The 24,353-nt window shown below is 36.4% G+C and overlaps 3 protein-coding genes across 3 annotated transcripts; 1 reads left to right on the top strand and 2 right to left on the bottom strand.

Annotated features, from left to right (window-relative positions):
- Window positions 1-1,560: 1,560 nt before the first annotated feature.
- LOC111446467 (pre-mRNA-splicing factor CWC22 homolog) lies at window positions 1,561-2,589 on the bottom strand. The gene has a single exon (XM_023085302.1). The coding sequence runs from the start codon at window positions 2,522-2,524 to the stop codon at window positions 1,790-1,792; it is 735 nt and encodes a 244-aa protein (XP_022941070.1). The 5' UTR covers window positions 2,525-2,589; the 3' UTR covers window positions 1,561-1,789.
- A 9,802-nt stretch (window positions 2,590-12,391) lies between these two features.
- On the top strand, window positions 12,392-18,394 carry LOC111446438 (probable bifunctional methylthioribulose-1-phosphate dehydratase/enolase-phosphatase E1 1). Its single transcript, XM_023085261.1, has 12 exons — window positions 12,392-12,918; window positions 13,140-13,276; window positions 13,628-13,723; window positions 13,924-14,043; window positions 14,816-14,905; window positions 15,162-15,302; window positions 15,441-15,596; window positions 15,675-15,824; window positions 15,896-15,997; window positions 17,176-17,285; window positions 17,366-17,484; window positions 18,040-18,394. The coding sequence occupies exons 1-12, from the start codon at window positions 12,693-12,695 to the stop codon at window positions 18,129-18,131; spliced, it is 1,539 nt and encodes a 512-aa protein (XP_022941029.1). The 5' UTR covers window positions 12,392-12,692; the 3' UTR covers window positions 18,132-18,394.
- A 1,181-nt stretch (window positions 18,395-19,575) lies between these two features.
- On the bottom strand, window positions 19,576-20,951 carry LOC111446439 (VQ motif-containing protein 4-like). The gene has a single exon (XM_023085262.1). It carries the CDS (start codon window positions 20,741-20,743, stop codon window positions 20,063-20,065), a length of 681 nt encoding a protein of 226 aa, XP_022941030.1. The 5' UTR covers window positions 20,744-20,951; the 3' UTR covers window positions 19,576-20,062.
- Between the last annotated feature and the right edge of the window lie 3,402 nt (window positions 20,952-24,353).

The following is a 24,353-nucleotide window of genomic DNA, read 5'->3' on the forward strand; positions in this document are numbered from 1 at the left end:
AAAAAAAAAAAAAAAAAAAAAAAAAAAAAAAAAAAAAAAAAAAAGAACAGACAACATCAGTAATTTTGATGGGTCCTAAACCTATATTCTACCAGTAGCCCTCTCTAATGGAAGCTTCTCCTTCAAGTTCTTCATGAAAAATATCTTATTTATTTTTAAAAAAACAAAGAGATTTAATGCCCAAAATTTGAGATTGCAATGTTAATGGACTTTCAAGTTTGATTTTGAAGGAATTTGTTTGTTTGTTTTTTTTTTTTTTTGGGAGCAAAAATGTTTTTAGTGTTCAGTCGTAGATTATAATGACCTAGATCCACCATTAGGAGATATTGTCTTTTTTGTGCATTAAAACGCGTCTTCTAGGGGAAGGTTTCCACATCATTATAAATGATGTTTTGTTCTCCTCCCCAACTAATGTGGGACATCACAATCCACCCCCTTTGGGACCGCGTCCCTTTCTCCAATCAATGTGGGACTGCTACTAAATTCACCTCTCTTCGGGGCCCAACATCCTTACTAGCACACCGCCTTGTGTCTACCCCCTTGGGGAACAGCGAGAAGAGTGGCACATCATCCAGAGTCTGGTTCTAATACCAACTGTAACAACCCGAAATTTTTTACTTAGTTTAAGATCGCTACTGTATATATATCATAAACATGAATGCGAAAATACTTCATTTAAACTTTTATAAAAACATAACCTTCTGCTTAAAACATAGGTATGGACTTACGTGTTTTGAAAATATTTTTAAAGCGACACAACAAAAAAATAAATAAACGTTTAAATTAAAAACATCCTATTCTAGCCTAAGATTAAGAAAATAAATGCGACTACCTTATGTATATGTCATGACCTCGAGTTGCGATATGTCGTCTGCCGTACCTGAATGTCTTGCTTTAATATGAAATAAAGGTAGCAAGTGGCTTGAGTATTTGAAGAGGTTGACTTACTGATTATCTTCGTATCATTATTTAATAAAATTAGTTCGAGCGTGAATACGTTTGCTTGAAAGCTCATGGATATAGAAAAATAACATGAAACTTAGTTAATAATTTTTAGCCTACTAGTGTTTAAATGACATAGAATCCAATCAATCACGACTACCTAATCTAAACCATAAGAATTGAGTTCAGTTAAATTTTGTAGGTTTAGGCTAAGTTGAATTTTTTTAAAACAACAAATTTGGATCCATTTACAGGTGAGTTTGACATTTTTTTTTCTTCTGTGGGATGAATATGACACCCAATCAACTTGAAATAGTATTACAATTCAACATGAAAATATATTTTGGATCCAATTAACTATTATTTTTAATATATAATTTGACAAAAATATATTTAATTTATAAAGTGAAATATTAATTTTTGCAATATTAAAATTTCAGATATGATGAAAAACATAAAAAAATTTCATTTTCTAAAACGATGAGAGGGTTCAATCATTACCAAGAAATTAAATAGTGTTCCTAAGAAATTTTGGTATTGTTGGATTGTAAACTCATCGATCTCTCTGAAATACAACATTAAAAAACATGAGATTATTATTTTGGAATGATTTCGTAATTGATTCCAAACCGATTCATTAAGCCTTGAAATCACATTCCATAAACTCATCATCAACATCATTACCAAAGCAGAGAGATGGAGAGATCATCAGATCATTTGAACAAACGCCAAGAACAACAATGCAGAAAAGAAAATTCCAGAAATCAAGAGATGAAAACCGGATGAATCAGCGAGCAAAACAGCCATAATCCTCAAGAAATTAAATAAATAAATTCATATCAATAATTCAATAACTCTTCGGTTTCGTCAATTTCGTCTTCCTCATCACAATCTCATCCTTTCTCGATGGTTCGATCGCATGGCATTCTTTACAAACCAGAATAATCCACCGGAAAACCTTCCTTCCGAACCACATATTCTTCTTCTTCTTCTTCTTCTTCTTCTTCTTCTTCCTCGCCGTCGTCTTCTCTATTCGCTTTTTGTTCCGCCTCAAATCCGATTTTCCCCCAATTTTCTCCACGGCCTTCTTCCTCCTCGAATTCTCCCGGCTCAGCGTCGTCGGAACCGGAACCGACGCGATGAACTGCCATCTCTGAGACGATCCGTACACTTGAGCGGAAACAGAAGATTTCGGAGATTTCTTCTGATGCGAAGAGAATCTGGAGGATCTGTCGACATTATTACTTTCGCTCGAACTCGTCCTCGCGCTAGTACTGCTACCGCAACTGCTACTGCTCCTACTATTAGTGCTATTACTCCGCGACGACATGATCGAGTCCTTACTCCCGACGCTACTCGTCCGATCGACAGCGTAAACACCAATCGGTTGCGGCGGAAAAGAGTGAGGCAAAAGACGACCGTTCACGAACAGATGATCCGCCGGCGAGTTGTTGAAAGTGGAAGGAGAATCTGGAGTAATGGATCCGAATTCGAAATCGGAATCCTGATCCTGATCCTGAACCGGAGTGCTCGGGAACGAGAAGATCTCGCCGGAGGAGCTCTGTTCCCGGCGAGACTCCATTGGTAAGGGTAAAATTGTGAATTAATTTTGATTTTTCTTTTCTATGAGTTCATCTGGTTTGCATGAATTTGGTTTGCACACAAGATGCGTGATATATATATATATATATATTGGGAAGGGGTAGAGATCCGATGCGGTGAGGAGGATGGAGAGGGTACACGTGGAAGGATCTAGAGCGTTGAATGAGAAGATAGTGATGTGAATGATGGAGATGTGGTGGCCAAAGTGAGGGTTTAAAGAGGAAGCAATGAGGATGAGTGGTGGGGAAGGGGAGACAAGAAGTCTAATATATGTCTATAAGAAGTTTTGATGATGAGTCATCACTAGGTCAAACTCTTCCCAATCAATCATCTTTCTCTCATCTTTGACGACGGTTTACAACATCGAGTTTATCGAGCATTGAGAAAATAGATTTTGAGAGGTAAGTTCAGGACAATCGTGTGACAGACTTGAATACTCGAGTTTCTATTTAATCTCACAATCCAAGGTCGTTACAGCTCCAAATCCATTTCCCTTCATGGCCAACAAAGCTAGTCACTGACATTGGTCAAAGTATAGCTAGACCCTCACATAACAGATTAAAGCGGACAACATACATTAGCGGTGGGAGGTAGTGGAGAATTAGATGGATATGACGGTTACGAATGAAAACATATTAGAAAAAGAATCCAATATAGCTTTAATGTTTGACCCACATGTTTGTTTCACTAAGTACACAACTCCCAATAAAATTCCCTCTTTTAATAAACACCAAAGTAAAGCAAGCTTAAAGGGCGAGAGGGCTTTAGTTTAAGGGGTTAGAGGAGAGGAGAAGTGGACCAAGGGCACTCAAGTAATGGCATATTGGAGTGTTGGGTCTTTTACAAACCCAATGAATGAGGCTTGGAAACCCTCACTTCAAAGACTTCATACAATAATTGGGTTCAGTTTCATTACTTGCATAAACAATGGGACAAAGCAAGAGTTTCAAATATAAGTTTGTCTCCCATATGCCTTCCCCAAGCTTCAACCCTAATCAATATCGTCACCACACCCTATGCCTTAGGGACCATTCCTATCCTCTCCAAATTCATTTCTTTTTCCCGAAAAAGGATCTAAAACGTTCCACCCTGCATATGCACACTTCCAATAATTTACGAGATGTTCATTTAACCCACGGAAACCTATCTCGTCCTGTAACGACTCAGATCCACCGTTAGCAGATATTGTCTTATTTGAGCTTTCCCTTTCGAGCTTCCCTTCAAAGGTTTAAAACGCGTCTGCTAGGGAAAGGTTTTCACACCCTTATAAATGATGTTTTGTTCTCCTCCCCAACCAACGTGGGACATCACACGTCCCCTCTTAAAAATTGTACTGATAGAACATTATATTATATTTTTGTTTATGAAATATTATTCTTTACATTTTTTAATAGAAATTATCTATTAAAAAATTATATGACACATGTGTAAATATATATATATATCACAGAAAATTGGATCCTCACAAATTTTTCGCGGGAAATCTTTGTTTCAATTTCATGAAAATAAATAGAAAATTTCACAAGAATGTAGATTGAAATAGGAGATTAGAAGATGGACGAGGTCTCACCTTGCCCTGTGAACATGTGGACATCTCTAGTCACTGACATATACAAAATCAGGATCCACACGAGTTTCAATTTCATAGGATTTTTTTACCGAGGATTAAATTTGTAATTTACCCATTATAATTCAACAACATAGTAGTTTAATTGATTTGGCTTGGTTAATACTCTTTATTTAAAATCAAGTGGTTAGGGGTGAATAAATAGTGATTTTAATTTAGTATAAAGTTTTATGAAAGTACCTCTCTTGTTTATTTATCATAACATTATTCTTGCTTATGTGGTTGGCAGAGAAAAGCAGCACTCAATTTAGTAATTATAAAACTTGAGTGCATTAAATGCAATTTTTTTTTCTTTACAAAATTGCTAATTGGTCCTTTTTGGGGGCTCAAAATGTCATGTGGAGAAATTAAAAAAAATAATAATAAAAAAAAAATAAGTGTAGTTAGAGTGATCATAAAGCCTGTCCCAAGATGATTTTTTTTACAACCAAATGCTTTATCTTTTAACTATTGGAAAGGATGTTTAAGGGACGTGTTGAAATAGGATAATAGGAGCAACGATTCATCTTGGAACGAGGATAGTAGATCTAGGCACTTGGATCGATCAATTCTGTCAAGAAACGGCCAAGAACTCGAAGTAAGATCGTGGATATTTAGACTTGGATTATCTTCAAGATCCTAGAGTTATTGTTGATATTAAGTTCTAATATTTGAAAATGATAATCTAGAAGAATGAAACTCGACCGAGAATCGCGTCAAAACCAGAGTTTCAGAAAAATTCGAAAGTTTCAATGCGTTACCTTGGATATGAGGTCTGTCACTCCAATGAAGAAAGTAATTTCATTTGTTTCTGAGTTAAGAATGTATCGTTTATTGTTGTGTGATTACATTTTTGTTGTGCGCCAAAAGCTGAATAAATGTACTCACTAACACCAATGAACAGAATTACACCCATGCCAATGAACAGAATTACACCAAGAGACACCAAGATATTTATTTACGTGGTTCAAAGAGAAGAAGTTTCCCTAAATCCATGAGTAGCAACTCATCACTAATAATTAAAGTGTTACGAGTGAATACCTCACTATCACACTACAAAGACTCTCACCAATACGTCACTCCAGAAATACAATGACACACAAAACTCTCTCAAATTTCGATATCAAATTCCGCATACACAAGCCCATTATATAGAGACAATTGTTTGAATCATCGAGCGTTATAGATTAGAGTGTAAAGAAGAAGATGGGCAGAAGATTCCGAAGCCCTAGAAAAGAAAGAATAAGAGTGGCTAAGCTTCTTCTCTCTAAGGTCTAGGGCTATAATAAAGGGTCAAAATATAATAGTATACTAAACCAAGCTCCTTGTGAGCTTTTCTTTCATGTATGGGGGAACCCAAATAGATTCAGCTATGAATTTCACTCCCTTTCTGGGTTTTGAAATCCTTCAAAAACAAAGCTATGCATGCTAAATTTGATAACCAAAGGATTCAATATTTAAGTACAAACACCAATCTACATTCAAACACATAACAAGAAAGCTAAGAACATAATGAACATGAAGAATCAAAACGAGCATGTTTTGAGACTCCCCATTTCCTCCATGCTTCTATACTCACTAGTGTCCATCACATTCTCATTTGCCTCTGCAATCACCGTCTCCTTCACCTTCTCCGCCTTCCCTGTCGCCGCATCATACGCCCTCTCTTCTCTACTTTCTGCCCCTCCTCCCGTCGTCTCCCTCGCTTTCGCCGCCGATTCTACATTACTACCCACCCTTCTCATGTAGGAAAGGTAAGATGCGGCGGCGGCGGAGGAAGAAGAAAGGCGGCGTTGAAACAGAGGGTTTGAGATGGACAAAGCAATGGACCTGATGAAGGACCCCATTTTTGGACCCATGTAGGATTGGGGTATGAATCGGTGGGCTTTTCTTGGCTTTAGGGATTGGGCTTTTATGAACACAATTTTTAACCAACGTGGACGTTTTATTCTGCCACACGTTCCGCCTCACCAAAATGTACACTCATTTCACCTACACGTGTGTCTAATACGTGGCTTTTACTTTCTTAAATTAAGTTAAATATCCAAAATTCAAAATTATCCATTCAAAAATACTTTCAAATGAATTTAATTCAAAAAATATATAAAAAAAGATCGGTTACGGGCTCATAAGAGTGAAAATCCCTTACTAACCCAAGCTAGCAGTGCCTTGTGTGGTTACAAATAGTATCAGAGTCGGACATCGAGCTATGTGCCAACGAGGATGCTGGACCTCAAAAAGGTGGATTGTGAGATCCAATATTACTTATTGTCGGATGATAGAAGTCTCACATCTGCTAATTTAGGGAATGATCATAGTTTTATAAACAAAGAATACTCTCTCCATTGTTAGGAGGCCTTTTGGGGAAGTCCAATGCAAAGCCATGAGAACTTAGGCTCAATGTGGACAATATCATACCATTGTGGAGAGTCGTGTTCGTCTAACATAGTATCAAAGCCATGCCCTAAACGTAGTCGTCAAAGTGGACAATATCATACTATTGTGAAGAGTCGTGTTCGTCTAACATGATATTAGAGTCATGCCCTAAACGTAGTCGTGCCAATAGATTGGTAAATCCTCAAATGTCGAACAAAGGACTCTAAAAAAAAAGACTCCTCGAATGCAGTAAAAAATGACTAAGCCTCCAAAGGAGTCTAGTCTTGATTAAGGGAAGGCGTACTTTGTTCGAGAAGAGGTGTTGGAAGCTTATAAAGGTATAAAAACTTTTCTTTAATAGACGTGTCGTTTATAGAGAAGGTGACTCGATTGAAAAAGAACGAGAAATTGGGACAAGAAATCACATGGGCAGCTTTAAGTTTGTCAAAAAAGTGGTACAAATAAAGATGCCAATTTGTCAAACAATGTTATAAATGCCAACATTGTGTTTGATTGGACAATTAGGGTTCCATAATACGCTTACTTGAAAACTGATTACTCCACTTGTTCCAAGAGTCTCAACTAGTTAAACGGTAACAATCTGAGGCAACGATTAATAGATATTGTCTACTTTAGCCTGTTATATATCATCATTAGCCTCACGATTTTAAAACATATCTCCAACTGATAGTGAGATCCTATATCGGTTGGAGAGGGGAACGAAGCATTTCTTATAAGGGTATGAAAATGTCTCCTTAATAGATGCATTTTAAAACCGTGAGGCTAACGACGATACGTAACGGGCTAAATCGAACAATATTTGGTAGTATTGGTCTCGAGCTTAAACCGTTAGTAACAAAACAAAGAAACCCATCAAGAATTGACATATACTATTGACCAAAAGGTTAGAGGTTCGAATCTTTCATTCCGTTAATGATAATATCGCACAACGCTATGATGCTAAACCCTAATCTAAGTCTTAGGAGGAGAAAAAGAGGAAGAAAAAACTTGAATCATATTGATAGCCAGCTGCTTAAAAAGGATTTAATAGAGAAAGTAATGGAAAGGGTACCCAACTTTTGTATCCCATTACTCCATTTTTGGCCCACACTCTCATGTCTCACTTGTCCCACACCTTAGCTTGCCATTATCTCAAATCCTCCATTGAAAAGGATTGAATTGGAATCCAATAATGCCTATGTATATTTGCATTCTAGTGTCTATACTTTCAATTATTTCAGTTTTCACCCCCAAATTTCACACCATATCATGTCGGTTTTCATTATATAATTCGAAGGACAATTATGTCATATGCATATATAAGCTAACACGACCTTATCTTAACCAGAGTTATAATCCAACCAACCCTACTTTTAAGATTAATATAAAGATTAAGAATATTTGACATTTGTGACCGATGTTAATGATGTATTGTGAGTTGTGAATGTTTGATATTTGAGGTTTATAAGATTTTAGTTATTTTCGACAAGTCAATTCAACCTACCCCGAAAATAGAAGGTTGGGTTGTGAATTGTATTCGAGTTTCTCAAATGAATTTTGTTAGACGAACACGACTCGTCACAGTGGTATGATATTGTCTACTTTGAGCATAAGCTCGGGTGGGTTTGCTTTGGGTTTCTCGAAAAGGCCTCATTGATTATAAAGCCATGATGATTCCCTAAATGAGCCGATAAGGGACTTTCATCATCCAACGCACCCGACTCGATTAGTGGAGGGTAAAGTGAAATAAGAGATGGTAGATGAGGGCGAAAACGTAAATAAAAAACAAAGGGAAAAGGAAAGAAGAGAGAGAAAAGGAGTCTCTCTCATCTTTTAGTTGACATAAGAGAGGTTGAAGTGAGTGAAGTGGTTGAATAGAGAAGAAGAGAAGAAGAGAGAACTGATCAGATCTAGGAATGAAGTTCTTGTTCCAGTGCCCATGCTGCTCTTGCTTCTGCTTCATGAAGCCCAAGCCAGGCAAGCCAAAGGCTCAAGAACAACCCAACAAGGAACAACCCAAAAAGGAACCACCCAAGGAAGACAAGAAGAAAGAGTAAACTCTCCATTCATTTTCTTCTTCTGCAACTTTCCATTTCACTTTCCCGAGAAACAAACACAAAATGGAACCATTCAGATTTGCTTTCCTTTTGTGTTTCTTTAGTACCACCCACCAACTTTATCATATGCTCCATCTTATTTTTCTGTTACAAGAATGGTAATAAATTATGTGTACCTCACTTTGTGTACATCCTCAAATGTTTCTTACCAATTTTCGATTTCCATTTTGTTTTGTAATACTTTTCATTTTCGTTTTTTTTTTAAATTACTTTTAAACAAGTTTATTTGAAGAAAAATTCTAAGTTTATACTTTAATTTTTCCACTCATTATTTATTATTATTATTTCTTCTCAAGGAGTGGATTGGAATTGTAAATTTCGTCTTATAATTTAATCCTTAAAGTTTTAAATATTAGAATTTCATCAAAATTATAAATTTTTTACAATTTAATCTTTATTTATTTAAAAATATATATTTTTTTTAATTTGACGCATTGAATAGTCCAAAAATGGGGCATCCTTTTTTCATGGTTCCAATTTTTCTAAGTATTAATTGATTTTTATTGGTTAGGTTTTGGATTATTTTTATTCCAATTCAATTAAACTTTAAATTAAATATTAATTAAAGGACCAAAAAGTAACTTTGCTCATTTCTATATAAATAAAGGTAAATTAATGAATATTGTATAGTAATACCAAACTTTTTTATGGAACTATTTGGGGTGTGGATTGGGCTTAAGGTGGGCTCTCTAAGCCCAAATCACATTTGGGCCTGGGTTACAAAAGCTGGGTTTGGGCTTTAGGGTTTTAAAAGGAGGCAACAGAATAAATGTTTAATTATTAATAAAACCAATTTTAAAAATATCTATAATCTATTTTATTATTTTATTATTAATATTATATTTGAATAAAAACTACCTCATTATGAAACATGTTAATTTCATTAAAAAAAATATGGCTAAACTGTTGAAATTTTTAAATGTAGAGTTTGTTTTTCTGTTTTTCTTTAGGGTCCTAACCATAGGTGAATATTAGAACCTCTAATCTTAATTGAGGATACAATGTAAGAGTGTACATGGTTCGAGTTGAATTGAGTGAGAGAAATTTTTTTTTAGACCAATCCAAGTCCATATTTTTGGGTTGGGTTCAAGTGGTAAAACAATGGAGTACAGAGCGGAGAAGTCCGATGAGAAATACAGAGCGGAAAAATCTGACGGAAGTGGAAAGGAGTGCTGAGTAGAGAAACAGTCAGTGACGACGTCCCACGAGAAACATAGAGACAAGGTTGTGCGGAGAAATAGGAATTGAGAAAAGAGTTCAATGGAGAAATAAAAAGGTGAGTGACCCAACGTCCGACGACACACAAAGACGAGACGAGAGTGAGATGAGAATTGAGAACTCGAATGATGACACACAGAGAGAGTCGAGAGAGTTGAACAACGAATGACGAAGAATAAACTGTGATGTGAGTGTGTGAGAGACAAGATTTCATTTCACTTACCCAGTTACCCTCGAGGTCGAAGATGAAAGTTGCGTGAGACTACAAGACAAAGTCTTGGACTCACGATTAAAGAGCAGAGAGACGGTCTGTAGAGTGCGGACGCTCCTAGGGCAGGGGTAGACGCAAACGATGACTCATGGGTTTGGGCTGCTGCATGGGCTTGGACCTATTTACATTTTTTTAAGGTTTTCGGATTGACCAAATAATTTGAATTTCAAACTCAAATCCAACCCGAACCGGATCAAATTCCGAAAAACAAACCTAACCAAACTTAAAATCCTTTTAAACCCAACTCAACCTAATCCTTCTAATTCGAATTGGGTTCTCGGGTTACCAAGTTAGATCAACTCTTCTAAAAACACTTTGAAGAGCAACAAAGAAACAAGAAATTGGTTTGTTTTGATCCAAAAAGGAACTTCCACATCCTAAATTAAGAGTTGTTTGCGCCACACAAGCTCATCACCTCTGCCCAATGACCTGAAATAGCCAACCGGCCATGCCCTTTAAAACAACAACAACCAACACCTTCATCTTCATATTTTCACACACAATAATCAAACACGGGCAAACCAGAAGAGCAAGAAGCAACCACCATGAATTCAAAAACAACATCCACAATGCTTATCATGGTCGCCGCCATGGCTGCTGTGACCATCGTCTTGCTTCCGATGGCAGCGCAAGCGCATATTCCGATCGTCGGTGTGATACCTAAATGCATCAAGAGCTGCTTAAGTTCATTGCAAAGTTTAGGACCTAGTTATTGCTCGGATGTTTGTAAAGCTGAGTTCCCTCCACCACAACACCAACACCAACACCAACATCAACACCGATGTCGACACCAACACCAACACCGACACCAGCACCAACACCAACATCAACACCGACACCGACGAATTCGGCCTCATTTCAATGTTCCATGTTGATGTTGGTGCTATTATATCAAACTAGATTGATATCTTTTTCATTCCCATTATGATTGGCTTTGATGTTCCAGCCATTATGTAACCTATTTAAAAAGTTAACTTAAATATAAAAGTTATTCTTCGTATAGACTAATATCACAATCACGCTATTTCGACACTCACAATGTTATTGTGTGATACTTATTTTTGTCAATACGAGTAAATCAGCCAACTAAAACTTAAGTCTTGGTTGACACAAATGACGTATGCTCGAGTATCCAGCTCCACTTTTGAAAAGCGGTTTAAAAAACGGAGTAAAAATATCGGAATATATACATTTGATTTTTTTTTTTTTTGAGAAAGTAGAGTTATACGCTCCAATAAACAACTAGCTGATGTGAAAACAAAAGTAAAATGAGTTGACCATGAGCAACAAGCACTAGACAAACATGACCGAGACAATTTTATGGTAATTAATTTATGACTATTGTTAATTACTATCTAGGTTAATGTTCGAGGTACGTTAATCAATAACGACTTGTTGGGTATTAGGGCTATTAATAATCTCAACTAACCCTATCTAAATAATTTCATTAGGTCAGTTTTCAAAAAAAAAAAAAAAAACTTTTATTACAACCGTATAAAAGTTAGGTATTTGGTGCTGACGTTGACATTGGTCGAGTTTTGAGGTAACTTCGAGTAGGAGTCAAGGATCGAGAATGTATGTAGGTAGAGATCGAGTGGCTAGTCTCAGGTGCAAGTTTTGGGTTTTCTCAAAATTTTGATTGCTGATAACTTCCTCGATTCTTTACGATTGCATGACTCGTACTTCATCATGCTTGTACAAAAAAGATCTACAAGTTTGTAGAATAGTGTAGGAGCTATCGAGACTTGTAGTTGTAAGAACCGAATTGAAGAAAGACAACATATGTGGAATCATATGTCGTAAGGTTGATGACAATCGCTCCAACTCGGTTTCGAACCAGAATGTCCAATTCAACCTAATATTTTCCAATTCTTGTGTGGTTTGGCTATTTTAAGGTCCCAAATTTCACAAATATTAAACTTACTAAAGATACAAACAAAGTATAATGGACTGAAATCAAATGATAGTCGATTTTCCATTCTTGGGTATGGATGAGGACGAATCCCCAATCTCGTTTTCTATTTAAACGGAGATATCTACCCTTAAAACATTTTTGATAGGTACGAATTTCAAAATTTTAAATTTCCCATTTGTACTTGCAAAAGAAAAGGATGGCTTTGAAGTTTAAATAGAGAGTACTGAAGTTTTCTGGATATTTGGGAATGGATTGACTGATGAGGAGAAATGAAAAAAGTTGAGAGCATAAATTCTATGATTCGATTGAAAAATCCGACCCAGTTAACTTTTTCGGACTATTGAGCCATCCAAACAACAACTTTTCGAACCCACGGACCTGATTTCAATACACCAAGATAGCCAAATTCGAACAGATCACAACGAAATCGAGGAGGAAAGGAAGGTAATCCGAAACTTACCCGATATCGAATAAGCCCAATTCAAGAGTTTAGGTTTTAAAGACCATGGCTGCTTCAACTTCAAGCGCAGTGCTCTGATTGTCTTCTGATTCTCATATATAAGGGCCTCTTGGACCCTTTTTCCATTTCAGCCTGAATCACCCAATTCTTAGAGCTTCTCCGTTTTAACATACGAATAGCTGCCAATGGCGACGGCATCGGAAGTGGGTGTCAATGGAGAGAAGAGGGCTACGATATCGCCTGATTACTTGGAGAGCAAGGCGGTCCTTGAAACTAAGGCTCTACTTTCAGAGCTGTGCCGCCATTTTTATGGGCTTGGATGGGTCTCTGGCACTGGCGGCAGTATCACCATCAAGGTCCATGATGATTCTATTCCCAAGCAGAATCAGCTCGTTCTTATGTCTCCTTCTGGTTTGTTCTTCGTGTCCCTCTCCCCTTTGTCTGATTTATAGTGTTCTTTGGTCTATGGAGAAGTTTTGTTTGCTTTTCTGGGTTGTATCCATATGGTTTTGCTTTCAATTTCAATCTTAAATGCTGCTTGTGTATTCATTTACTAGCTCTATTCCTTTCTGAAACATGATTTTTATTGCTATCTAGCATGGTTCTCATACCAATTTATCATGCATTAACAGGCGTCCAGAAGGAAAGAATGGTACCAGAGGACATGTACGTGCTATCACCTGATGGTTCTATCTTATCTTCTCCTATTGCTAAGCCATTCCCACACAAGCCTCCAAAATGTTCGGACTGTGGTCCTCTTTTCATGAAGGTTTTGATTTCATATCCTTCTTCTACCATGCTCATGTGTGATTTCTTGTTCATTTCATCCAAACACAAGAAAATGATATGATATGATTTGCAACGTTTTGATAAAAATCCTCTGTAAATTTGTGAATCATATGTTTTTAATGAAGATCTAAGGGACATAGGATTATAAATGTTGATAATTGATGTAGTAAATGTAGAATAGTAGTCGATTTCTGTTTGGTAGAGCCTTCTGTTATTCGTTTCATCATCATATTATCCTAGTGAAGATCACTTCCTACTTTTGGATTTTGTTATTGTGCAGCACTCGGAGTCGATATTTGACAACTTTTTGTTTTTTTTGTTTCCGTTCCAGGCGTATCAGATGCGAGATGCTGGAGCTGTTATTCACAGTCACGGGATAGAATCATGCCTTGCAACGATGATCAATCCATCAGCAAAGGAATTTAGAGTGAGTTTTCACTTCATGGCATTGATTCACAAGGGTGAATGTTGTGTGTTTCCAATCCTGCTATTTTTTCTGCTAATTTTGTATGCAATCTACATATGTGTGAAATTATGTCGTGTAGGTTAATTATCGCGTTTCTTTTAAAGGCAAGGCAGGAATATCTTTTTGATTATGAATCCTGTTCCCTGCTATGATTACTGCAGATTACTCATATGGAAATGATCAAAGGAATCAAAGGGCATGGTTATTACGATGAACTCGTGATCCCAATAATAGAAAATACTGCTTTTGAATACGAGCTCACAGAATCACTAGCTAAAGCGGTAAGGAGCGATACTTGAATTTTATCTGCTGGTTTTTCTTGTTGATCTTCAATTATTAACAGTACTTTTGAGGCAAGTTACAAACAAGACAAGGATATATGCAATTTCCAATTAACAAATGTTAGACTAAAATTCCTCTATGTATATGTTGGATGATTTCACCATATTGATTGTAACGGCCCAAGCCCACCACTAGAGAATGTTTCGTTCTCCTCTTCAACCGATGTGGAATCTCACAGTCCACCCCCTTCGGGACCCAGCTTCCTCGCTGGCACTCATTCCCTTCTCCAATCGATGTGGGACCCCCAATCTCCCCCTTTGGGGCCCAGTGTCCTTGCTAGCACACCACCTCGTGTCCACCCTTTTGGGGCTCGGCCTCTTCGCTGGCACATTTCCCGAAACCTGACTCTGATACCATTTGTAATGGCCAAAGCCCACCGCTAGCATATATTGTCCTCTCTGAGCTTTCCCTTTCGAACTTCCCTTCAAGGTTTTTATAAAGTGTTTGCTAGAAAGAGGTTTCCACACCCTTATAAAAATGCTTCATTCTTCTCCCCAACCGATGTGGGATCTCACACTGATCATCGTGCATTTCAAGTAATTATGAACACTATTTCCATATGCTAATTACCGTACCATTCAATGAAAATGATGGAAACTCATTGTTACTGATTAATGGAACAACCTTTGATTGTTGATCAGTAAAAGACCATGCATACTCTGCCAAGTGTTTATTCTGTTCTAAAATTTTCATTTCCTTCGCTTTCTACAGATCGAAGCCTACCCAAAAACAACTGCTGTACTTGTTCGAAACCATGGCATTTATGTATGGGGCGATTCATGGATCCATGCAAAAACTCAGGTTCGTTATACACAGTAATATAGGGCCGAATCAATGGATCGCTGTATCGTACAAGATTCACTTTTATCTATGGATATAATTTCTTGTAGAAGTAGTATCTACTTATTTATTATATTTTTTGGCTTGGTGTTGAGACACTTGTGTTTATATTGCTTTAGCTGTACTCTGAACAGTGATGGATAAAGTACGGCAGATGTTTTATTCAATATTCACACTGTTGAAATGCTCTTTCTGAATTGTCCACTCATTGTTTCAGGCTGAATGTTACCACTATCTCTTTGATGCGGCCATCAAGCTTTATCAATTGGGCCTAGACTGGTCTACTCCAGATCATGGTCCCATTCGGAACGTCAAGGAAGTTGTAGTAGCTGGTAGCGACAATGGAGCATCTTCAAAGGTTGAAGCTCTGATATAATTTATACACTTGGACAATTTGATTTTCGTGCAATCCCTCTGTTTGTCTGTGTTAAATTAAATTGTTCTTTAATTACCTACATGTATGTACGTACCTCATTTTTCGATATATATTCTGCAGCGTTGCATTGTTCTTGACATAGAAGGAACTACTACTCCAATATCATTTGTGACCGATGTTCTCTTTCCATATGCTCGCAACAATGTCCGCAAGCATTTATCTCTAACATTCGACACTGCAGAGACTAAGGAAGATATTGCATTGTTACGATCTCAGGTAAGATAGTTCTGTTCGGGAGTTCAAGTTGATCACAGAACATTTGTTGGTGCTAGTAACTTGAAAATACAATTGCAGGTGCAAGATGATCTGGAAAAAGGTGTTGCTGGTGCCGTGCCTATTCCACTCGATGATTCTGCAAAAGAGGACGTTATTGCAGCTCTAGTTGCAAACGTTGAAGCCATGATAAAAGCTGACAGGAAGATTCCTGCTCTAAAGCAGTTGCAAGTAAGTAGAAATGTTTAATGAAGAAAACAACTAACTGTTGTGTTACAAGAACTAACCCCCATTTTTGTCAGGGTCATATATGGTTAACTGGATTCGAGAACAATGAATTGAAAGGAGACGTTTTTGACGATGTACCACGAGCTCTGGAAAGGTGGCACGCGTCGGGCATAAAGGTTGTATATAACATACTTTTCCCTCTTCCACATATAACCACTCTGGTCCATCATGTCTTCTTTTAATGGTTTTTTTCTGTCCAAATAGCTGCAGCAACGCGTTTTAAAAACACGTTAAAGTTCTTTGATTTTAGAACTTTTTGAAAATTACTTTTCTGTGTCCAAACAACATGAATTCAACATAGCTATACCCTTTAAATCTGTCTTGATGCTATGGTCACTAATTCGTAGATGGAAACTACTATGAGTCCTTAACGTCAGTTTTACTCACTGCTTAACTTTCAGTCTTCAATTTTATTGATAATCAACCAAATACTTTAAAAGACCATAGTTCTCTTTGTTAATTTGCGTAGTTATGTGAGATCCCACGTCGGTTGGAGAGGAAAACGAAGCATTCTTTATAAGGGTGTGGAAACCTCTCCCTTAGCAAACGCGTTTTAAAACCTTCAGGGAAAGCTCGAAGGGGAAAACCCAAAGAGGACAATATCTGCTAGAGGTGGGCTTGAGTCGTTACAAATAGTATCAGAGCCAAACACTGTTGAGGATTATTGGGAGTGAGTCCCGCGTTGGTTAATTTAGTGGAAGATCATGGGTTTATAAGTGGGGAATACTATCTCCATTGGTATGAGGCCTTTTGGGGAAGCCCAAAGCAAAGCCCTGAGAACTTATGCTCAAAGTGGACAATATCATCCAATTGTGGAGATCCGTGATTCCTAACAGACACTGAGCGGTGTGCCAACGAGGACGTTGGACCTCGAAAGGGGGTGGATTGTGAGATCCCACATCGGTTGGAGAGGGGAACGAGTGCCAGCGAGGATGCTGGGCTCGAAAGGGACCGGATCGTGAGATCCTGCATCGATTGGAGAGGGTAACGAAACATTTTTTTATAACCTTAAGGGGAAACCCAAGGGGGAAAGCCTATTGAGGACAATATCTGCTAGCGGTGGGCTTGGACTTTTACAATTTATTTCCCCTCGAATCAGAATTTCTTAGTGTCGGGAATTACATGCAACATTTTGTAACATGCAGAAATAACGAAAGCAGCAAAAATGCATTCAAAGTTGTCTCTCTTAACTCGAGCGATGTTTAGAGTTCAAGTTCCTCCGTTTGTTTCCGACATGATTGTTAACCAGGGACGATTCGTTTTCTAATAGTGAAGTAATGATTAATTTTTGTAGGTATACATATACTCGAGCGGCAGTAGATTGGCACAGAGGCTTCTATTTGGAAATACAAAATATGGGGATCTGAGAAAATATTTGTGTGGATATTTTGATACCGCAGTGGGGTAAGATCTAATTTACTTCTGATAGAAATATAACAATGTTTGGCCACTATTTATACAAGCTACTCATTCCATACTCTCAGAAACAAAAGAGAAACGCGCAGTTATGTTGAGATCAGAGAGTCTGTTGGCGTCGATAAGCCATCAGAAATCTTGTTTGTCACTGATGTTTTTCAGGAAGCTGTAGCTGCAAAAGCAGCAGGTATTTTGCATCTTCTCGACCCTTTTTCATTTATGGTGTACTCTTAGGGGGTGGATTGTGAGATCCCACATCGGTTGGAGGGAGAAACGAAACATTCCTTATAAGAGTGTGGAAACCTCTCCCTAGTTTTAAAAAACCGTGAGGCTGACGATGATACGTAACGGGCCAAAGTGGACAATATGTGTTAGCAATAGGCTTGGGCTGTTACAAATGGTATCAGAGCTAGGTTTTGAGTGGTGTGCCAGTGAGGACGCTGGGCTCTCAAGGGGGGTGGATTTTGAGATCTCACCTCGGTTGGAGAGGGGAACGAAACATTTCTTATAAAGATGTGGAAACCTCTACCTAAAAAAATGTGTTTTATAAAACCATGAGGCTGACGACGATACGTAACGGACCAAAGTGGACAATATCTGTTAGCGGTGGGCTTGGGCTGTTACAAATGGTATCAGAGCCAAGTTCCGAGCAGTGTGTCACTAAGGACAATGGGCTCTCAAGGGGAAGGGGGTGGATTGTTATGTGATTGGATTGTTATGTGATTGAAATCCCATTTTTCAGGATTTGATGTGAACATATCCATCCGACCTGGGAATGCTCCTCTTCCAGACAATCATGAATTCAAGACCATTCAATCTTTTTCACAAATCTGAAGATGTGGTATGTGTGTCCCTTTTTCCCCTATTAGAATGTCCAATAATTCTTGAGAATCGAAGCTTATTATTCACATATAAATAAAACTCATCATCTTTGAGTATCAAATGCAAATTCCTATTGACTGCTATGATATCTGCCAACTGATAGCATTGATATCATCTTGGATGACTATGTATAGTGACATGATGCATCACCCTTGTGTTCGGTATTAGTTTCGATACCAAATCGATAGGAAAGTTGAGTTCTACCTTCTATTTTCTTCATTATGTCTCGTTCATACAAATGAAGGTTGAATTATGTTACACGAAATCGAAGAAAACAAGCTATATATGCAATGAAATCTCTAGTTTGGTATATGAATTGTACAATTACCTTAAAAGAAAACAAGTTTGAGCTTAGAAGTCATGCCTGATGTGTTGAACTCTACACTATAGTTTTCTCAAATGAAAGAGTTCTATAAAAGGAAGCTTAACCAACCAAGCTAATCCTAATTATTGATAATTGATTAGTTCATCATTACTCATCGACCTTGTTATTCTCGTATAATTGATATGCGAAGATTACGACACAACAGTAAAAAAAAAAAAAAAAAAATGTTCATTTTTATGTTCGTTCGACTAGATCGACAACCCTTAAGCTTGAATTGAGCTTTCCTCGTGAGAATTATAGATTTGGTTCTTATGTTTGGCAATTAGAAAGTTGTCTTTTCGATTACTTCAATCATGAAATACCTTAATACTTTCTTTTTGTCGTAACGTTCTTTCTTGAGATAGATTTATCCAATTAGTTTGGAGTCAAGAAAAGTCTTCGATTCTTTAAAATTGGGTTGAAAATTTTTTAGGTTGTTCGGACTTTTGGACAAGTAATGTTAAATCATTGCCGTCGTCATTTTTTAATCAATTAAACTATATTTAAATTTTAAAATATATATATATATATATATATATATATATATACACATGAGATAGAAAATAAGTGAAGGGGAAAGGTAGATCATGAATTTTAGCGCCAATCACACTCCAAACTAATTTTTGAGGACCACTTTTGAAACAAAAAAAATTCAATTTCTATTTAATTTTTAAAATTTTCTATCTTTATTTGAATTAGATTTCGTTCAAATAAAAAAAAAATTACGGGTTCAATTGGTCGTGAATTAACGAGATTGGATTAAATTGAATCGAACCAATATGAATTTATTGTTAATTTAAAAAAAAAAAAAACACATTTCTTTTACTTATAGTACATTTATATAAACACATAGTATTCTCATCCAAACTCTTTTAATAAACTCTGGATGTTTTAATAAACTCTTTAATATTAAAATTGAAACCATATAATATTAAAATTAAAAGGGGTTTGAAGAAATTAATTAATTAAAAAAAAGACAACTTTTATGTTTGGAGACAGAAAAAGACAAAAGAGAGTAAGAAAGCAACGGTATTTACAGCCCCAATTGTATCCATCAATACACTTAGTGGAACTTCCAACCTTCTTCCTTGTGGATCTCCACCCTTTGTTTAATGCGAAGTCTTCACTTAAATTATTATTATATCTTTGCTTTCTTTCTCACCCAATTCACAAAAAACTAACATTTTCTCACTAACTTTCCCGGAAAATGGAAAGGAAAATGAAAGAAAATGGTTCACAAGAAAGAACACCACAATTCAAACCAAGCCCAAAATCGAAGTTCAGTTCAGTTCAGCTCAAACAGTTCATACAGGCCTTTTATCATTCATTACCAATGGATTTCTCTTCATCTCTGCGTTAATCTCAGAGAATCATTTCATCAAACCCCAAATCCCCACTCGATTGATCAATGATTCTCTTCTTCTTTTCTAAGAATCAATCAAAAGTTACGAATCTCTACAAACAAAACAGAGTAAAACAGAGCAAAACAGAGCAAAAACAGAGCAAACCCTTGTTTTCGTCACGAAGAAGACGACGATTCCGACACTCTAGGCGACGTTTCGGGGAATAGAGACAGAAGTTGCGGCCGTTCCGCCACTCTCGGTGTGTTCATCGGCGACGGATGCAAGTAAAACCCCTTCTCGGCAATCGCCTTCTCTTCCTCCGACGAGCTTCCAAGCGACGGTGACGACGACGACTTATCAAACAACGGGTCATCATTCAACGGCGTAACAGGACTGAGCGCCAGAGAAGGAAAATCGAGAATACTCGGAGAGAGAATCTCAGTATTACGAGGCGAAAACCCAGCAGCACCGGGGAAATTAGGGATTAGAGTATTGATCATCAAACTATTCTTGAGGTGATTCCGCCGCTCATACAGCTTGAAACTCTGCTGTTTCTTGGGGGCAGTTTTAATCGGAGGAATAGCGAAGTTCTTGGAAGATTGAAAGGGGTCTTGAGAAGGAATGGAAGAGGGCTGCTTGGAAGAGGGCGGTGGGTGCGGCGGCCTGGGAGACTCCGACGAGCCGGTGAGCATTTGAACGACGTGCTTGAAATTGGAGGTATCGGCTTGAACGAAAGTGGTGGGGTAAGGGGTGGAATCAGATCTGGGGAGGAGGTTAGGGGAAGTATTGGGAGAAGGGTTTTTGTCTGTTTCATGGGATGATCTAGTGGTGGAGGTTGAAGATGAAGTGATCTCCATTGAAGGGGTGTGTGAAGCTTCTTCCTCCTGTTCTTCGTCTGGTTGTAGAGAGAGAAAGAGGGGGAAGGGTTTTGATGGAGGAGAGGGAAGAAAATGGTCGAGTATGAAATGTTTTTGTTGTCTTCTGCCACTTTCTTCCTTTTCTTTTCCCACTTTTATAATTTTCTTCTCTTTTTCTAAGTCTTCACTTTATTATTCTTTCAAGTTTTCTTCCTTTTTATTTTATTTTTTTTTTCATATTTAAATCCAATAATGTATTTAATGCCAAAATACTAATAACATTATCTACTAATAATTATATTATTTTCTTTTAGCCCCGATCAATACAAAACTACTCGTTGACTTCTCAGTAATAAATATAGTACGAGTGTTAAAAAAAAACTCCATCAACACAACCCAATTTGTACATTTTAAGTCGGGTATGAACTTATTTATCGAGTTGGGTTTAAATGAACGAAACTTTTATTAATTGAGTGGGTTCGTGTGTATTGAAATTGAGTGGTAAATTTTAATTAAATATTTTTAAAAAGTAAATAAATAGATAATTTGCCCTCTAAAATTTTACTTTTTATTAAAAAATAAATAAAAATTGGAACAACCCAAATCAACTAAATCCAGAAGATTTATGGTTGGGTTCAGTTTGGACAAAAATGCCAGGGTCGTATCAACCCACAAACAATCCTTAAAAGGTAATTTCGTGGGTATTAATGTAATTCAAGTAATTTTTAGTACAATAAAGGTGGGACGAAACCTGTAAATGATTTAACCGTTGAACTAAGGACAACTTACAGAAATATCTATTTACGGGACTATTTATTTAGAATAAAAAATATTAAAGAGAATATAATATTTAAAAAAAAAGTAATAAAAAGAAAAAGGGAGGGTTTGTGGTGTGATTGGCTGGTGAGAAAATGCCCAACAACTCAGGGTACTACAACAAGAGGATGCCATTGCTTTGGGTTTTTTTATTATTATTTTTTTTTAATTTGGAAATAAATAAAATAAATAGAAAAAAAGAAAAAAGAAAAAAGAAAAAGTAGGGTTTGACTTGAGAGCCCCTGACCTGACCTGACCGTAAGGACTTGGTTGTCTTAGTGTCTGCCCAATGGCGTTGGGGCGCTTCAAACATTTCAACGCCGTGTCTTCCACGCGTCAATTTAATATTGCCACACAAATAAAATATATTCTTAAATTCCAAGTTTTCGTCTCTCCTAAAACAATAATAACCAATTTTCTAATTCATTTTCAAGGCTACAAAAATAAAAAATAATTGAAAATAAATAATTTTATTTTTTTTTAAATATTTTAATTAAAAATTGAAAAAGAAAAAACGGTCAAAACTTCGGATATTTTGAGGGAAAAATTGAGGAAGTGAAAGAGAAGGGTCCTTAGAAGCAAAGCTAAGACGTTTCACATCATTTTTAATCTAACACTCCGTGACTTTATATATAATTATAATTATAAGAATGGTACCGTATAACCTAAGTCAAGAATTAATCATTAATTAAATGAAATTCATATTTAATTTCGATATTAAATTGTTAAAGTTATAATTTATTTATATATATATCAAAAGAAATTGTTTCCACTATGTATTGAATATGAATATGTTCTTATTCCAAAAATAAATGTTTGCATTAATAAGTTGAAATACCCATTAGATTCTCACAAATTTAGTATTGACAAATCATTCTCTTAACTATTAGGGTTTGGTTAGATTGGTGGACTGAACGACACGAACATAGTTCACAACCTAACTCAACTAAGTTTTGGTTGGGTTGGGTTGGATCGTTAGTGTGACACCCGAGTAAATGAAGGGTACATTAATGAACCAAGACATCAAAATAAAGCGATCGTGATGATAAGAGAATTAAGAAAGGCTTCAAGGAAATGAAAGTTACTACCTATACTAATAAAATGCATCTTCTTTTTCCGTGAGAAATCTACAGTTAAGCATGTTTTGCTTAGAGCAGTTCTATATTGGGCGATCTTTTGAAAATTTTTATAGGATGCATATGAGTGAGGACAAAGCGATGAGTAAGTAACGTAACTATGTCGCAAGAGAATATCAAACCCATCAGGTGTCAAATCAAGATTCCATATCCTTTGCATGTTGGTCGGGATATGATAAAAAAAGTTCGAACCTAAGAACCAAATTGAATTTTCAATTTTCTAAAAATTCAACAAAAAAAAAAAAAAAAAATCCAACTCATACTTTATAGTCTTGATTAGATATTCTAGGTTATTTAGGTTATCACGTCATATAAACACCCCTAATCATTAGCCTTACTATAAGATTATGCACACATCACGAAACAATATTTCTTGTCTCATAGCCTATGACATGGTCGAGAGGTCTTATTATATCAACTGATAGCAAATCCGTCTTTAAACTCCACTAATCGAGATCATATCACTTTCAAATTATTTATTTGCTTTCCTCATGTGATATCTAATTTGATTGTCTAAATTGCTTTAGTTAGCACTACAATAATTTTAGTTGAACCCTCAATTTTTTCTAACGTTAGTGGTAGATCGATATCTAAGATTTGATGATAGCTCGTGATGTTTGTCCTTAACAACAAATTTGATTCAAAAATAGGATGATTATGAATGTGAAAAGGTAGAACGGACCCTAAAATGATAACACAATCTACGTCGTTAAATGATAGATTTGTTAACTTTAAATATCTATATGATTTGATTCACATAATCTAAAACCACCATCAAAGGTCCACATACACTTAAATTAAACCCTACAATATTAGACATAATATTTAATTACTCAAAATCACATAAATAAATACATAAAAAGTGACTCCAATAAAAGTAAGGCTTAGTTCTTTCGGGCTCAAAAAAATATTATTTTTTTCATACGAATATTACATTTTTCGTTGTTCTTCTCCGATCCTTACTGTCCAATCAAATAGATTGAACAAGGTTCTACAGTCAGTCCACGATCCCTGGATACCGAAAGCGTCCTTGGGGTAATCTCGTAGTTCCTACGAGATAGAAATGATGGGGTCGGTTCATAAATTTTCCTTCCTTTTGCTGCATTTCGCTCAAAGGGTTGAAAGGAGATAGTACTGTGGATGGAATATTACAACAAAAACAAAAATTGATTTTAAAAAAAACTTATTTAGTAATAAAGTAGTTTAAAACATTATTCTAAATTTGATGGTTAATTTGAAAAATTCAAAAAATATTTTTTAAAATTATAATAAACGTGATTTGACAAAACTTATTAATTTAACGCGCTCATTTTATTATTTTTAAAAGAATTAAACTTATCCATCTGAACATAATTATCGCTCGAGTTGAAAATTGATGAGTAAGGAGGCAAAAATGAAGTAATCGAGTGCGATTTCAAATGGATGATGGACGAGAAAATAAGCAACCTATAAAAAAAAAACTTTTCAATGCCCTTTTTGTAGGGCACAACTCATAATCATCTTGAATTCTCCTTCTACCCACTTCACATCAAATTTTTTCGTGTAAAGAGTACATGAGTTGGGTTAGGTTGGTGACCCGAGTAACCCGAAAATGTTTCACAACCCAACCTAACCTTTATGATTCGAGTTAGGTAGGTCAAGTTTTTTTATTTTTTAAG

This window comes from Cucurbita moschata, unplaced genomic scaffold (genome assembly GCF_002738365.1).
Source record: "Cucurbita moschata cultivar Rifu unplaced genomic scaffold, Cmos_1.0 Cmo_Scf00008, whole genome shotgun sequence".
NCBI classification, from domain to species: Eukaryota; Viridiplantae; Streptophyta; class Magnoliopsida; order Cucurbitales; family Cucurbitaceae; genus Cucurbita; species Cucurbita moschata.